At 35.4% G+C, this 15,521-nt stretch overlaps 2 protein-coding genes across 2 annotated transcripts; both read right to left on the bottom strand.

Annotated features, from left to right (window-relative positions):
• Window positions 1-1,343: 1,343 nt before the first annotated feature.
• On the bottom strand, window positions 1,344-3,050 carry LOC132036569 (EP1-like glycoprotein 2). Its single transcript, XM_059426929.1, has one exon. The coding sequence runs from the start codon at window positions 2,971-2,973 to the stop codon at window positions 1,543-1,545; it is 1,431 nt and encodes a 476-aa protein (XP_059282912.1). The 5' UTR covers window positions 2,974-3,050; the 3' UTR covers window positions 1,344-1,542.
• A 1,234-nt stretch (window positions 3,051-4,284) lies between these two features.
• LOC132035974 (probable sugar phosphate/phosphate translocator At1g06470) lies at window positions 4,285-15,030 on the bottom strand. The gene is made up of 13 exons (XM_059426171.1): window positions 14,845-15,030; window positions 13,530-14,210; window positions 13,280-13,449; window positions 10,687-10,772; window positions 10,315-10,364; window positions 9,603-9,670; window positions 8,101-8,201; window positions 7,947-7,959; window positions 7,651-7,835; window positions 7,392-7,478; window positions 6,578-6,672; window positions 5,237-5,393; window positions 4,285-4,711 (listed from the first exon to the last, which is right to left on the bottom strand). The coding sequence occupies exons 2-12, from the start codon at window positions 13,973-13,975 to the stop codon at window positions 5,273-5,275; spliced, it is 1,422 nt and encodes a 473-aa protein (XP_059282154.1). The 5' UTR covers window positions 13,976-14,210; window positions 14,845-15,030; the 3' UTR covers window positions 4,285-4,711; window positions 5,237-5,272.
• Between the last annotated feature and the right edge of the window lie 491 nt (window positions 15,031-15,521).

Genomic DNA, 15,521 nt, shown 5'->3' with positions numbered 1-15,521 from the left:
TATAAAGAATGTTATTAGAATTATAAAAAAGAGTAGCTAAACTTTATTTTGATTATTGATTAGCTTTTAGTAATACATTCAACAATATTATTCTATATATTACTTGAGGTATGTCGTGTATAAGGTTTAACTTTTATATATATTATTAATATTGTTTGCGAGTTCTAACGACTTTTGCTACATATTTTCTCATGTAGAAAGTCGTATTTCAATTTCAACAAAATATTAATACCGACAACAATAGTTTCGGTCATGATAGAGCAACCAAAGTATCAAAATGAAACATACTTTAAGAACATCGATTATAAAAAATAAAAATAAAAAGGCTAGGTGAGATATTGTCATATCACATTTTTGTACCTCATAACATGATAGAAATTAATGTAATTAAGGAAAATTACCTACTGTACTTAATAGTATTATTTACCTTCGCAAGTTCAAACACGTTCTAATCAATCATTTTGAGCTCAATATTATTTTATTGTTTGCAACATTTATCAGTTTAACTTCCATTCTTCCTTCAAATTCTGGGCAACACTTCACGCACATGTATGTTATAATAATATTCATGTAAATTTTAAAGAGCTTGTAATGTTTAATCGGATTACACGTGCAACGCACGTGCCGAAAAAACTAGTGTTTATATAATAGGTATTGTATCTCATTGGCTTCTTCAGGTGTTTATATATTTTGAATTCCCTTAATAAATATGCTAGCCCCACCACTGATGTCAATGAAGTAGGTACTTTCCAACCAACTGTGCAACACCAAATCGACATGAGCAACTCGAACCAGCTTTTTTGAGGTATCTGTGTTCCATATGGTTTATAGGCGAGAGGAGAGAGCATCACATCAAGTCAATATTGATAGAAAAGAATGGACTACATTTTCTTTGATACCTTGTAATATTTATTTATTTCATGATAAAAGCATTCACAGGACAGGATAAAAGAGAATTGTTGACAAACTTTCTTGATGAAACTCAACGCATAAATCAAAGCAAAAGCCCATCTAAAATACAATGGCAAACCTGTTTTACAAGTAAACTAAAGATATATAACATTGGTCAACGCGTTCTAAGGTCATTACAAGGAGGAGGAGATAGAACTGGAAAAATCTTTTGAATAAATGAGGATGAAATTTCATAGAAATACAACAAGAACAATGTAGAAAATCTGTTATTCAAAAATGGGGCGCTTAGGATTTATGTAGGAAAACTGATTAATCTTCTTACCAGCAAACTTGAGCAGACTTTTCATGATTTTGCATTTTAATTGCATCTCAGTGACTGAAGTATGAACAATGAAAGCACCAATATAACAAACACACAACTCGCCAAACAATTGAGGAAAATAGATCGTCTCTATTTATAGTCAGCGGAATTGAAATTACAGATAATGATAGAAAATAGGAAATGAAACAGTAACTGAGAACTCTTAACACAATAGCCTAAGCTTATCCAACCATTATTTATTTATTTAATTCCACCTTCACACATTTCATGTCTCTCATGCTCTTATTCCGGATCCCACGCATAAACTTTTAATTTTCCGTCCATTTCCTCCCACTGGCTAATTTTTTTCCATACAATGCCTTTTTCCCTTTAGCAGCAGTTGGTTCAGCTTCAACCTGTACTTTTATAAACGCAACGGACTCGTACCTTGTTTTGTCCTTCTCATTATTCATCAGTGAAAAGATCTCGGTTGGTAAGTAGCACTCCCCTCTGGCGGTGGCCCTGGAAGAATTTAAAGCACTACGAAAGAACGCAGCTTTGCATGAACAGTTCTTCAAACATTCATCTTTACAGGTATTGACATCTGTGTCTCTAATATCTGAAGTAAACGTAAAATAGTCCACATCTTCAACTTCCAAAAGTCTCTGGGTATTTGAATCATTACAAGTCAGCTTTGTCACCTCAGAGCAACCAAGATCAGGCCGCCTAACATTTATCGGTCTGAAATAGGTAGTTGAATTCGAGCTCGTGGGACAACTACACTGTCCCATTGTGCAAATGCCGTATCTTCCACAGACCGTGGGGTAATTGCACCCGCCATGAAAACCTGTCAGGAGATCACCCACCTCATTCCACTGACTTCGCCACTCGTACACTTTCAAGTGTCCATTGGACTCGAGTTTCATATATTGAGCAGAGGATGCTGGACTAATAGAAACCAGAATCAACGGATCGATGGAATCAGCAAAAAATGTTAAGCTTCCATTCAAATACATAACATAATTGGATCCTCCACTGGGACTCAATCCACCAACAGAACTTGAAAAGTATCTTTGGGGAGGATTTGACTCTACGAAAGCAACCAAACCTTCATCAGTAGCAGAGAAGGCGAACAAACCTCCATCAGTCCAGTTTGTTCTTGAAACACTTGCTGTTAGCTTCATTCCAGATACTAATTTCTGCCCTGGAACCAAAGCATCGGTTGGGTGATCGAAAGATTGCCAAACAGTTTCGTTCTTGGAATCAAACAGAACGAGATTCCCCTCATCGGTCAAGCTTAAGCCAGCAACCGATTTCCCAGCAGTGTTTGTTGACCAAACCAAAGTACCATCAGCATCTCTGAGCACCAAGTCTCCTTCTGCTGTAAGTTGCAACATAGAATTGATCTTAACTGGATTGTTCCTGTTAGCAGACCAAACAACTTGTGGGAATCCAATCGCAGGTTGAGTAATAAAGGAGGCACTGTTGGTTTGCACAATGAAGATGGCAAAAAGGTAATTCTCACAATTGCCATTACAGTAGAAACCACAAGCATATCTTGGACCTAAAGTTCCTTTGAGTAGTATAGCCCTTACTTTTGAGCCATCAGTGAAATCCACTGAATGGTTTGCAGAAACACTGTTGACCCAAGTTGTAGAAAGATTTGCAGTTGGGTAATCAAACTGTCGTTGGCCTGATATCAGATAAAAAGAACAACAAATGAGGATAAAGGCTAAAGGAAAAATCTTGCATAAAGCCATGAAGAACGCTGGATGATGATAATTTAATATTTAACAGAAGTCTAAGAGCCTGTGATGAATGCATTTTCTAATGCAAAATCTATATATGGTATGATCAAGAAAGCAACTAGCACCTAGTTTTGCCAACTTGGAGAACTTGAAATTGACTAGTACAAATTACGCCAGCTGGAAGTTGGTCGAACGGGATGATAGAATATGAAAAATCAATTTGCTGGTGAGAAAGAAGTACTCTTTGTCAATGCTATAATGTCATGTGCAAAGAATATATGGCTACATTCCAAAATGTGCCTAGTTCAAATGTTTGTTTCGGTATAGTAAAACATTCCCTTTAAGAGATCAACTTGCTAGTTGTATAAAGTTGTCGTTTTATCCTACTAAATAACATTTTTTCCTTGGATAAAAAATTGCCAGGTCAAAGAATCCTATAACATAAATGGTAATTTACCAGTCTATTCGCTTACACTGTTGAGCATGAATACTATGTTCTACTTGGGATATGATACTCTCTTCTGATTTTGCATCTTCCTCTCTATTGTATCTTTATTAGTAGATCGCTCAACCTGATTTCATTTAAAAAGAGTAGCATAAGTTTTACAAAACGTGTATGTTGAACATGACGATTGGTTCCTTTCTCCAAACATGACTAGATTGAACTTTCTGCCAATAATGTTTGAAAAACACAGGCAATAGGTATCATTCGAGGGGCGCAATGGTCCCCTCCTGTTGGAACATTTCAGTTTATATATAAAGTCAAAATTATTTGTTTATATATATACTCCCTCCGTTTCAATTTATGTGAACCTTTTCTGAATACGGAGGTTAAACTTTATAACTTTGACCGTAAATTTTGACATAGATTTTTCAAGTTTATAAAAATAAAATTTATATATTTAGACACTACACAAAAAGTACTATAAGTCATGGTAATTCATAATTCAAATAACTCAGATGTAAGGAAAACATGGTCAAAGAAGCACCTCGTAGACTTCCCAAATAGTAATAGGTTCACATAAATTGAAACTGAGAGAGTAATAGATATTATATCCCCTTGGCTTCTTCATGTGTTTATTTATTTATATTTTGAGTGAAAATTCCTGATTCCGCCACTTGTGTCATTGAATTAGGTACTTTCCGACCAATTGTGCAAACTCCAAATGAAAATGAGCAACACGGACTAGCTTTTCTGAAGGTATATGTGACAGATGTTACATATGGTTTACGGGCAAGAGCAGAGAGCTTCACATAATTCAACATCAATAGAAAGACGTGTGAGGTACTTCTAACTAACTATGTCTGAACCTTAAAAAGAGATTAGCTGACAAAATTCCTTGAAATCAAAGCAAAAGCCCGTTTAAAATACAATGACAAACATGTTTTACATGTGAACTAAAGATCTAAAATCGACGCGTACTAAGGTCATATTACAACGAGGAGATACACCTGGAAAATATATGAATAAATGAGGATGAAAATTTCATAGAAATACAACAACAGTGTAGAAAATTTGTTTTAACAAAAATGAGCTCCTTAGGATTATGTATGGAAACTGATCAATCTTTTTACCAACAATAATGATGAACAAAAGCTTCTTTCTTTCACCAGCAAACTGATCAAAGGCTGTCCACGGAAGGGTCAAGCCCAATAAAGACCAAACCGATGATGCCATTTTTGTCCCTTTCGGTATTAATTCAAATATGGCAACTCATCCTCTCTTGATATCAGCATTGCCAGCAATCATCTACTAATCATATCACAATCAAACAGTTGTCAGTCAAATCACAGAATGCAGACTACAAGATATCTTTGCTAGACTCATAAAAACTCCTATCCATAGTTTATCAGAACAAGAAGAAATAAGCAACTAGGATTTGTATCCAATTTCCTCCAACTATTATGGTATGTCTTGTGAGACGAGCAAAGATAGAGATTGTTCGTGGCAAATAAAAAATGTTAACCAGGAATGTATAGCTTTACAAAAGTAATGTTCATAATTTGTTCCTGGGAATAGATAGAGAGCTTAAGTAGGATGTCGAATAAACTTCCTACCTGAACTTTCACCTTGTTGGTGAGGGTTCGCTTCCCCACCTTGTAATCCCCTTCCCCTACCCCCAATTTTTATTTTCTATTTTTAAAAAAAAAAAAAAAAAAAAAACAGTGGAGAATTTTTTATTGAAGGTCATAATAAGCCACAACAATAAAAAGCAAATCCCCCGTCATCTACAACATACAGAGAGCATCAGACCATTATAGTTAAGAAGCTTACTAGGTTTGGAAATGCAGATAACGTAGTATGGGAACTTCAAGGACCATCATCTTGATCTTCCCATTCTTCAAGAATAACATATTTTGCAGCTGCATTTTGAGTCGAGGATCGTGACATTTCATCTTCACTTAGATTACCTTTCTGTATTTTGTCATACCTGGGAAGCAGAAGCGTAAAACAAATTTAATATCTAGTGAAAACCATCTAACATTCAAAACTTCTTTGGTCTCATAGGCACAAAGACCTTATGGATCACAAAAACTTGTCTTGTCTTATGATGTAACACGATTCGGTTTTCTGTAAACATTAAGTACAGTAACAGATTCAGCAAGTGATAATAGACTAGCAAAACAGATCCAGCAGCTGGGGGTCATACAAAAGTAAATACTCCAAGTCACCAATAAACTCACCCATTTTCGAGTAACAACAACATCATACCTGGTGTAATCCCACAAAGTGGGGTCTGGGGAGGGTAGAGCGTACGCAGACCTTACCTCTACCTTGCTACACTAGTTTCCGAGTTACTATTTTCTTTTACAACCCCTTGCTACACTAGCTTTGCAGGAAGGACATTCGATCTAAAAAATAAGCAAGGATCAACTATTTTGTCAATTTAACGTACAATATGCTTCTCATGACAAACCTATCCTATAAGCGATTTGTAAGACCAGTTATTAACAAGTACGGTTTGGCTAGTTGTTGTCGCTTAAATGAAATACATCACGACATGTTTTCCGTAAAACCCGGGCCATGCTATAAAAGAAATATTGAGAGCTAGTAAAAATACTAGACAAATTGAAATTAAATGCAAAGCCGTTCCAAAAATAAAAAATTATTCGCAGCGAATATTTGATAAGAATTCCCTTATTCAAGTACAATGAATCTAGAGGTGCATGAAGCTGGACATATATTCACTTAGAATTCTAACACCTAATATGGCACACATTAAAAATGTGAACATCCAGTTTAGTGTACAACTAAGCTTAGGCTATGTGGCTCATCTTAAAATAAGAAAGCAATTCCAGCATCAAATTAATCAAAAGAGAAGACACCCAACTAGTAGCAACGGAAAAGCTTATTGTCACCAACAAACAAGTGAACTTGGTAACAGATGTAGAAGAACTGAAAATATATAATGAGGAAACATACTGCAGTCGGTAGTTTAAACAAAAACTTTATACGAACTAAGGCTGAGGAATTGACGAGATAAATAAGGGCAGACATCTGCAGTAGGTTATTAAAGAAACTCATCTTTCAAAAAACTTATCTAATTTTAACAGCAGTTGGGAGACAATAATCACAATATAACTTCTTGCAAAATATGAGAGCTCGTATACTTACTTGTACCAATTAAACAAACTGACACCAAGCATTATTGTCAGGAGACCGACCCCTTTCATCCAGGTAAACTTATCATGGAAGTAAAACACAGCAACCTGAAAATGCCACCAACATAATTACTAATCAGTTTCAGTAACTGAAGCAACAATGGATTCCAAAAACCAGAGAAACTTTTCAACTAGTGAAAACTGATTGTATCAGTCTAATGCCATTGAAGATACACAGTGGCTTGAACTGAAGATATCTAGGAAAATGAAGTCTCTGAGCAATAAAAGAGTCATGGAATATATATATTTTTTTTCATTCTCAAAAAAATATATATACCATCGAATGTACTTGAAAATGGACATTCCATGGAACATGGTTAGTCTGTTTATAAAAATCATGCTAAACTTTCTTCCTAATTTCCGGGATGGCAATGTCTTACAGCTCAACCTCCTTGCAATAGTTAAATCTTATTTGAATATTTGAACGAAAGGGGTATTCAACCCTTCTGCGGTATTCTTAATAATAGTAGTATTTTTGTCTGTATAATATACATTTCCAACATCGTATATATTGTTCTTGGACAAACAATCCATCTATTCCCCCTCCCCAAATGCACACCATGTGGACAAAAATACAGAGCCGAAGGAGAAATTGCCAGGCTTTTTAATTAGCAATCCTAATGTTCATCAAGAAGGAAAAACTTACCAATTCCATAGATTAAACCAGTTATTCAGCTACATTACTTGTATGCCCATTTTCTTTGATCAGTCAGTTACATTACATTACTTAAGAAAGAGATACAGATAACTTAGTTTTTAGCTCATACCACGATAGTGACAGCCTCCTTTACGACTCCTGCTATTGTCACTGTTACTGCACTAGTAACTGAGACAAGAATATATTCCGTCAATACCTGCAGCAAACAAAAAAAAACAGAGAAAGAAAATTATCAAATTTGTGTATAGTTTGTAGATATTCTGGTATTTAGTAGACAACAAAGAAAAACCAATAAAAGAAATCTAATACTAGAATGTTGGATTATCAACAAGTTGAACTGATTGATCTTGAGTTAGATACATGCATACCATAAAGAAAGCCAAGGTTCCACCAAAAAGCATCAGCAAACAACTTCTAGTTATGTGCCATGAGCTATCGAAGTAACTGCTGCTTCCAAACTCTTGCCATGGATCAAAAATAAGAGACAGCATAGCAGTTGAAAGAGCCATTACTGGAGTAACGTAGCTCATTAGCGTGAGTGGATTTTTTAAACCTGAAATAACCGAAGCAAGTGTGTCATATACAATGTATGTACAAGCTACACTATGAATAAATTCATTTTCAGAGCTTTGAAGTTTTGCTATAATTTGCTGATAGTCCTTACCATAGATTTCTTTCTTTATGACAGTTTTTTGTCAGCGCGCACCAGTTGGATGGAGTATAGGAGAATGAACACAAAATAGACGAAGTGAGCACAAGTATGACGATGAAAATACTGAAAATAACAAATTCACTTCTAACAGTTTCTGTGATCCTACCTGCAGAAGTATCTGAGTCATAGTCCAGCGGAACCCAGACATAACAGCAGCTAGCATTACAAAGATAAACCCCCAAAACTCAAACTCCGTTTCCTTTGCAACTGCATTATCAATCAATAAAGGTCAGATGTGCTTATTGAACATATCTGATCTACAGACAACAGAATTAGTAACAACGTAATAGAGTTAGCTAAGCATTCAAAAAATTGAAGATAACAAGGTAGTCAAATGGACAGAGATAGTCTTGAAGAGAATAACACAAACTAATTCAGCTTTTTTCTAATAAATTCATCTTATGCTGAGTGAGTTACATTTTTCTCGTTTTCTTTATCTACATTCAATGGCTATACTATTTATTAATAAGCCATGACATTTCTCTAAAATCACTCTTTTCATCTGTTCTTTGTAATAACAATGGTATTCAGACCAGCTGGCACGCAACTCAACTATTCCACCCGGCACCTGCTACCTCCCACCAACACAAGTACCAAGTAACTCAACCCTCCAAGAGAGGCAGATATGAAGAAACCACCAATACACCAAGTATTTTTTGCTTCTACTGAATTTGAACCCTGGTCTCCAAGGTTTGCACCCACTTCATTGATCACTAGGTCACACCCTTGAGTGCAATTACTCTTCTCATCTCATTTGTTATGATTTTTTCTACTCCTTGCATTAGTCATAAGAAACATCACGAACGATTTTAACCTATTTCTTCACACAACCTTGTGGAGCCACTATTCTATCGCTACCCTCCTCATTTTCACTACTTGGATTGTTGTACCTTTCTCTTCTTGTTCAACATGGTATCCATCTCAATTTTCTCATTCCAGTGAGTATTTGTATGAATATATTTTCAGCCAGCTTATACTTGAAAGGAGAATGTGTCAGGGCAAAAAAAGAAAAGTAAAGAGAATAAAAAATCAGATATATTAAGTATGAAATAGCACTCTTTTCTTAATTTTAAGAAGTAAAAACTTACTTATGGAACATATGATTTTTAAAGGCTACAGCCTAGAGACTGGAGAAGTGTAATTGAAACATATAAAATTCATATTAAGTCCAGAGCATTTCGGGCCCATCCTTGTTACATTTAAACATAAAATGATAGTCATTTGTAGATTATGATGGTTTAAACAAGAAAGAAAACAACAAGTCTACAAGACATGTAAATTCAAAGTACTACTTTTACCAGTACAAAAATTACTGATGTTCTTTAAGAATAATGGCAGATAAATAGGGAGATTATTAAAAGTTAAGAAGCTAGGGGATGGCCCAGTGGTTGAGGCCCAACCCAGAGATCCCAGGTTTGAGTTCCTACAACACTAGGTGTGAGTCCATCGGTTGCGGCATTGACAAGTAGGATTACCTTCACAACTGTGCTTGTGAGCAGGACAAGCTGCCTAGCGAGTGCACAATTGATATTCCCAATAATAAAATAAAAAATACAAGAAGCAACAACAGTAGCGATAATCAGATATGCTAGTAAGTGTACAGGATACCTGTTAATAATACCCCAATAGAAATAATCAACATGATCCCTAGCAGCTTCAAACTCGGAGACTCCAACCTTTCAAAAAGAGTTCCACGGTTAAAAACAAATTAAGAACTCATTTCTAAGAGATAGCAAATGCAATCAATCATGACAGATGGATGACAAATTTAATCCTTGAAGGATCAAGTATGCAATGGAAGGGAAAAAGGCCTCCTTTCTCAGCATGCGTATCCACTAAAGAGGGACTAATTGAAAATCAATTAGTGACGGTTGTATCCTCTTCCTCTAAGGTCATGTGATCTGATTAGGCTTTATTCATGGGAAGGTGTTGGAAAAATATTGACAATGAACAATAGGAGAACAAAAGCCTGATCGATAAAATATTATGTCATGGCTGCCTTCAAAGAGATTTTGGTCCGACTAGGATGCGAACTTTTGATTTGGCAGAGAGTTTAAGAAAGAAAGACTTCTGGCCCATACCGAAAGTACCCTTAGATATTATTGTCTTAAACATGTTACGGGTGAAATGAAAATTTTAAAGTTAAAGAGTACCAAATAAAGAAATGGTCATTCTTTTGAAACAGAGTAAACAGAAAATAGTGTCAATTAAGACAGATGGAGCAGTAATTATGCACATTGATGAATAGTTCAACAGGACATGCATCTACGACACTTAGTAAAGATTCAATAAGAAATAGAGCAATGATTAAAAAAAGTACCTGAAAGCAAAAGCGAAAAGTAGGAGAAAGATTGGTGCTGCAGATTTGCACTGCAATGATAAACTTGTGTTTAGGAATCAAGAATTTATGGAGGAAAGGGAAGGAAACTAGAGGATTATTCTTTTTACAAGTAAAAGTAGAAGATTGTTCCCCTGACTCTCCCTTCAAGTCTTTGAACATTGTTGTTAAAGGGTTGCCTTGTCATAAATTGTTGTTAAAATTTCAGGTGTAAGTGAAATTTCTACAGACCTAAAGGAACGTTAGGTTGTGAGAATCCTTTGTATGTTGTCCAGTGACTACCTTTTTTTTAACAAACCCGTTGACCATCATATTGATTGGTATTTAAATTTTACAGAGAGAACGAATACATACCATAGTAGCAAATGTTACTGATATGAAAACAAGGGATGCATTGCTGAGGTTGACATCCATTGCCGTACTGAGAGCTGTGGGTACAACTGTGAAAGGCAAAGGCCATCTGTAGCATTAGTTGTCAGAAAAGTTAATAAAAATTGCTGGAAACTATTGGAGACCAATATCTATAAGTAATGCTCTAGACATCACAAAACAGGGCATAAGATCAAATGCCGCAAATAAACGAAGAACAAGTAGTGCAACTTGAAGTAGATGAGACAAATTGGACAATCATTGAAGTTCAGATGATACCATAATTACCAAAATCTCAGGATTGCAATACAAACATCTGAATGAAATATCTGATGCTTTGACCAAAAAGTTACTAAAAAGCAAAAAGATTATGCTCCTATCAGCTTATCAAGGTATATATACATAAAATTATAAGTCAAGGTATTGAATGGAGATTAAAAAGAGTTCATCAGGAAACTGGTCTGAGTTGCCAAAATGCCTTTGCACAGGGAATGAAATCATAGATGACTCATTAATTGCAAATGAGTACTTGAGACGGGATCAGAAATGAGCAGGAATAATGTGTAAGTTAGACTAGGAGAAAGCATACAGCCACAAAATTTGGTCTTTCCTTCTGAACATAATGAATGATATGGGTTTTGACAATAGATGAATTGAGTGGATAAATTTCTGCATTTCTCCAGTCAGATTAGCTATCATAATCAGTGACTTCTCAGAAGGTTTCTTCCCTTCTGCAGGAGATTTTGAGCTGGAGCGACCCCCGTCGCCTTTCTTATTGTTGAAGTTTGTGACATCTCATCTAAAAGCTTAAGTTGTTTGAGAGAATCCACTTTAAATTACTTAATTATAACTTCAACACTCTCCCCATGTGCCAGCTTAATCGGACCAAGCACGTGGAATTTTTTTCTTTTAATTGGTGGAGGTGAGACTCGAACCAAAGACTTCCGGATGCTCTGTCCACATCTCATGAGCTAGCTTTTGAGGTTGAGTTAAGTCCGTCCAAGATCCATTTTCTTTTTATGGCATCAAAGCCAGACCCATCTCAATTATTGGTTTATTTGATGTTGCCCCATGTTATATAGTCCACACTCCAGATGTCCCGTCATGGGCTAACAGGAAGCGGAGAATTCCCACATCGGCTATGGATGGGGTATTTGGATTCCTGATATGGTCCTGATCAATGCCCACTTCCTGATCTAGCTTTCGGGATTGTGTTAGGACCAAGTTACATTTTCTTATCACTTATTTATACTAGTAATGGAAACATAAATCAGATGCTAAAGATATCAACAGATAAAGATGGATTTCTAGATTTAAGTAGGACTGATGCTGGAAATGCAGCAATAGTATCTCAGATTCTATTTATTGATGGAACAATAATCTTCTAATGGGGACAAAGGAGGAACTGTGGTTTAAGAAGTTGTATTAATTGTCATAGCTATGGCTAAACGCTTCTTGATTCTCGTGAATAAAGCGAGGAAAATCCAGCATGTTGAAGCTGTGTGATCATTTCATCTAAAACCTTATAATGTTAGAGAGAGCAAATATGTTTTTAACACATAAAAGCAGCTTGGGTTGCCACAGGTTCATGTAGGCCGCTAAAATTCTTTATTTCTCTATGTGTCCAAGTTTGATTCCTATTGCAGGCATTCTGATAACCGTTTTTTTAATTAAAAAAATACGTTTTCAACACACCTCCTCATGTATGGGTATGGTTCTTTTTTATGGTTCACGCACGTGGAAATGCTTTTCGATAATTGGTGGCTGTAAAACTCGACTCCAGGACCTTAGCCTGCTTTAATACCATGTTGAATTGCATGACCATCTCATCTAAAACCTTAAGTTGTTAGATAGAGCACATGTTTATTTACTTAATTATATCTTCAACATGCCCCCTTTCGTGGGGCTAGATTCTCTTTTATAAGCCAAGCACGTAGAAATTCTATTTGATAAACGGTAGCGGTGAGACTCAAACCCAAAGCATTTCCTTGCTCTAATACCATGTAGAAGTGTGTGACAATTTCATCTACACGCTTACAATTGGTCTCATTATATGGTTTAGAACAATCTCCAAATCATGAGCTAGCTTTTGGAGCTGAGTTAGGCCCAAGGTCCATTTCTTATCATGGTATCAGAGCCACCTGTCTAAAGAAGGCCATCAATGGGAGAGGCCTGAAGAAACCGAAGCAACTAAAAGTCCGACGGAATGCTATAATTTTGCATTGTATGGATAGGTGGATGCAGAGGAACTCCAGGTTCATTCTATAAAGCTTAGATGTTAACCATCTTTATCTTTTTGAGATTGACTCCTTAGATCATAGATAGGTGTCACTAGTCATTCCTCATAAACCTCTCAAATATGTCAACCTTTCTACCTTACCCGCTCTGCACTCTGTTCTCTTCTAATTTCTTTCCGAAGGAACTAAAGGTCAGAACAGTCCCTTGCATCTAGAGTTATTCATAATCATACAGTAGAAGAAAATGAACAATCTCTTGAAAAGCCATAATAATGCATGAAACAAATATAACCTGCATCTGAGTAAAGCTTAAAGAAAAAGGATATGACAATCATAGTTACCTCTTAAAAAATAATCTCTCCAAGTCATCATTACAGTGGGTTGAAATTTTCGAGACCAGAACCAGGTAATTCCTTTGGACAAAATGGCTTGCATTGCAAAGTGGAATGTATTCATCAGTAAAGGAGCAGGGAATCTCCCTAGATGATCCCCTAGAAGAGTTTTATTATACCTGGACCAGGTGAATGCGTAAGAACCGACATGGAAACAAATCACTTAGTAAATAATAAGCTCATGACCAAATAGACTTACAATGTTAAGAATGTACTGAATGTGTACCATACAAGTACTAAAAACAGTGTCTTCAGCACATCAGCAACAGAAACAACATTCTTTGAAATTGTTTGTGACGCATTTGGATATGTATGGTTACTTGTAGGACCATTCTCCACATCAAACGGAACATATCTATCTTTTCCATTTCCAGTAGATGCAACACCCAAATCACCACCACCTTTCATCCTCTGCTTAAAGTTATAATCTTGCGTATCTACGTTTACAGATCCATTTCCTATACTGTTTTGATTAACCAGTGGCAGCTCAAAGTCAAAGTCGTCAGTGAGTGTACGAACATTCCCTAGTTGAGCTGAATGGGCGATGTCATTATCATCACACCAGCCCGAGAAAGAAGGCGCCCTCCGAAAGCTGTCAGTTGCACTCTCCTCAACCTTCTCTATAATCAAATCACTCTCTACCATCTCCTTTATCCTCCACAATCAAAGCCATCAATCTCCCATCGACAACCAAGCGAATCCGCCCAGTCGTCTATATAGCACTATATTTTCCAGTTATCTTTACCAAACTTATTGTGGTGAACCCTTTAGAACTTCGAATCAACACTATAATATCTGATAAACACACCTAAGAAGTGATTGAAAATCAGAAGTGAGCTCCCCAATCCAATTCACTGATGACCAAAATAAGTTCAACAATCTGCATTAAAGCAATATGAAATTTAAGTCAAACCCCAATACAAGATTAAGGAAATGACTCAAAATCTCACAAAAAGAAACAGTAAAAACCACAACTTTGAATCCTATGTAATTAAATTTTCAAGAAAAGGGAAAAAGAAAAGAACCCCATTTCTATTTCAGGTCTATAGATTCCAAAAAACCCAAAAGAAAGTTGAATCAAGAAGAGTAAATGCTATTGAAGAATCAAGAAAGCAACTAGTAAAGTGAACCCTTTAGAACTTTGAATTGACACTATTATATCTGATAAACACACCTAACAAGTAATAGAAATCAGCAGTGAGCTCAACAATCCAATTAACTAGCTGCCAAAATAAGTTCAACAATCTGCATTAAACCAACTTGAAATTTAACTCAATCCCAATACAAGAATTAAGTAAATCTCCCAAAATCTCACCCAAAAAAAAAGAAAAGTAAAAATCACGACTTTATATCACAAAGGGGGAAAATAAAAGAACCCCATTTCTATCTCAGGTCTATAGATTCCAAAAAAACAAAAGAAAGTCAAATCAAGAAGAGTAAAAAGCTATTGAAGAATCAAGAAAGCAACAAGTAAAATGTAACAATTAAGCCAAACAAGGAAGACTAAAACTGACCTGAGCTTTTTTTTCAGTTGATAGATTCAAATGGTGAAGAAGAGGACAAGTATACAAGATTTAACATATAAATTGTGATCTGATCTTGGATTTTTTTCTTTAGGTAGAAGAAATAGAATAAAGAAGAAAAAAAAAGAGTTTGGTTTAGGGGGTTATTGTTGTTGCCTGTTACGTTAGGTAAAATTGAAGCAAAAATCAACTACCGCCGACAGCTTACATTGGTTGCAATTACTTTTAGGGCCTGTTTGGAAAGCCACCAGGTAATTGGAATTGATGTAATTAGTAGGGTAGTAATTACACAGCCTAATAATTGCACAATATTACACAATAGTGTAATTATAACAATCTGTTAATTTATCATAACGTAATTACAGTGTAATTACAAGCGTGTTGTTTGATTGCACAAGTGTAATTACACAGTTAGTTTAATTTAATTATGAAAATTTAAAATTAATGTTTAAAAAATATTTGCCTTTATAAATGATATTAAATTAGTTTTTTAATAACACATTGTTTCTTGAAAATATATTAATTAATAATCATATATCTATAACTAATATTGTAAAAAATAATTGATATATATTTTTCAAATTAATAATATTTAATTTTAATTAATTGTAAAACTTAAAAGAAGACTTTTTTGGTGAGAACGTTATTGATTGGATGTTTGACAAAAA

The sequence above is a fragment of the Lycium ferocissimum genome, chromosome 11 (assembly GCF_029784015.1).
Source record: "Lycium ferocissimum isolate CSIRO_LF1 chromosome 11, AGI_CSIRO_Lferr_CH_V1, whole genome shotgun sequence".
NCBI lineage: Eukaryota > Viridiplantae > Streptophyta > Magnoliopsida > Solanales > Solanaceae > Lycium > Lycium ferocissimum.
The sequence above is the reverse complement of the archived record's forward strand: the minus strand, read 5'-3'. Positions and strand labels throughout refer to the sequence as shown.

Excerpts from the sequence above, each read along its gene's own strand:
- LOC132036569 (XM_059426929.1), bottom strand. The coding sequence starts at position 2,973 with ATGGCTTTATGCAAGATTTTTCCTTTAGCCTTTATCCTCATTTGTTGT.
- LOC132035974 (XM_059426171.1), bottom strand. The coding sequence starts at position 13,975 with ATGGTAGAGAGTGATTTGATTATAGAGAAGGTTGAGGAGAGTGCAACT. Across the intron at positions 13,450-13,529 it reads TTCAGTACATTCTTAACATT|GTATAATAAAACTCTTCTAG; the intron begins GTAAGTCTATTT and ends CACCTGGTCCAG. Across the intron at positions 6,673-7,391 it reads AGGAGGCTGTCACTATCGTG|GTTGCTGTGTTTTACTTCCA; the intron begins GTATGAGCTAAA and ends TGGCATTTTCAG.